General features: G+C 63.2%; 1 protein-coding gene across 1 annotated transcript in view; it reads left to right on the top strand.

Annotated features, from left to right (window-relative positions):
• Positions 1-1,743, top strand: part of TTBK1 (tau tubulin kinase 1) — a 39,743-nt gene that overhangs the window by 4,028 nt on the left and 33,972 nt on the right. The window contains 2 exon segments of the mRNA XM_005860996.2: positions 739-892; positions 1,671-1,743. The exon segment at positions 1,671-1,743 is cut by the window's right edge and continues 145 nt beyond it. Coding sequence (XP_005861058.1) covers positions 739-892; positions 1,671-1,743 — 227 coding nt within the window.

Genomic DNA, 1,743 nt, shown 5'->3' with positions numbered 1-1,743 from the left:
AGGAGGAGGAGGAGGAGGAGGAGCCGGGAGGTTAGCTCTGCACTGCACTGGCCCTGGGAATAAGCAGACTCACTCCGAACCTCCTTTCCCACATGCTCCCGTGTCCCCTGCCCCGAAGAGGAGGCCCGCCCTGGGTTTGGGCACCTGCAGGGGCCTAGGGAGGGATGTGAGCTTCAGAGCAGGAATGGTCTCCTTCAGACCTTTCCTGGTCTCCTCCCCAAATACTCCCCCATCCAATGCCCTGGTGACACCGTTTCAGATTCTGCTAACCCCTTCCGGGGGGTCTGCCCTGAAGCTGGGAGGTTCTGGAAATTGGTTTTCCTTCTGGAAATTGCTCAGTCTAGGCAGCGGATGGGGGGGGAGAGGCATGATATCGATTGTCTGTCCAGAGAAGAAAAGATTCATGACAGCCGATTACCTCTTCAGAATCCGCGTGACCATGGCTCCATGTCTCTATGAAGTCACACGTCTCATACCCTTTCCCACTGCCCACTGACATCTGGGCGTGTGTGTGTGTGTGTGTGTGTGTGTGTGTCCACCATGGCTGAGCTGTCTGTCTCCAGCACTAGGAGAGGAGGTGGGGGCCCTGGTGGGTGGGGCAAGGAGGGAGACATGAGTTCCTCCCCTTCAAGGATGGTCCCCGCCCCCATCAGTGAAGGAGACCACCCAGCAGTGGTTGGGATGAGGAGCTGCTCAGCCTGATCCCTGTTCCCCCACCTCCCCTCACTGTCTCTGTAGCTGAAAAAGATTGGAGGTGGGGGCTTTGGTGAGATCTACGAGGCCATGGACCTGCTGACCAGAGAGAACGTGGCCCTCAAGGTGGAGTCAGCCCAGCAGCCCAAGCAGGTCCTCAAGATGGAGGTGGCCGTGCTCAAAAAGCTGCAAGGTACGGGCCCAGGGCAGGAGGATGGGCGGGGGAGCTGATGGAGCCAGGGGCCGGGAGAGGTGATGGAGCCAGGGGCCGGGAGAGGTGATGGAGCCAGGGGCTGGGAGAGATGATGGAGCCAGGGGCCGGGAGAGGTGATGGAGCCAGGGGCTGGGAGAGGTGATGGAGCCAGGGGCTGGGAGAGATGATGGAGCCAGGGGCCGGGAGAGGTGATGGAGCCAGGGGCTGGGAGAGGTGATGGAGCCAGGGGCTGGGAGAGATGATGGAGCCAGGGGCCGGGAGAGGTGATGGAGCCAGGGGCTGGGAGAGGTGATGGAGCCAGGGGCTGGGAGAGATGATGGAGCCAGGGGCCGGGAGAGGTGATGGAGCCAGGGGCTGGGAGAGGTGATGGAGCCAGGGGCTGGGAGAGATGATGGAGCCAGGGGCCGGGAGAGGTGATGGAGCCAGGGGCTGGGAGAGGTGATGGAGCCAGGGGCTGGGAGAGATGATGGAGCCAGGGGCCGGGAGAGGTGATGGAGCCAGGGGCTGGGAGAGGTGATGGAGCCAGGGGCTGGGAGAGATGATGGAGCCAGGGGCCGGGAGAGGTGATGGAGCCAGGGGCTGGGAGAGGTGATGGAGCCAGGGGCTGGGAGAGATGATGGAGCCAGGGGCCGGGAGAGGTGATGGAGCCAGGGGCTGGGAGAGGTGATGGAGCCAGGGGCTGGGAGAGATGATGGAGCCAGGGGCCGGGAGAGGTGATGGAGCCAGGGGCTGGGAGAGGTGATGGAGCCAGGGGCTGGGAGAGATGATGGAGCCAGGGGGCTGGGAGAGGTGATGGGCTGAGAGGCTGGGGAGGTGATGGAGCCAGGGGCTGGGAG

Source organism: Myotis brandtii, unplaced genomic scaffold (assembly GCF_000412655.1).
Source record: "Myotis brandtii unplaced genomic scaffold, ASM41265v1 scaffold143, whole genome shotgun sequence".
Lineage (NCBI taxonomy): Eukaryota > Metazoa > Chordata > Mammalia > Chiroptera > Vespertilionidae > Myotis > Myotis brandtii.
Note: the sequence above shows the minus strand (reverse complement) of the source record. Positions and strands in the feature narration are given on the sequence as shown.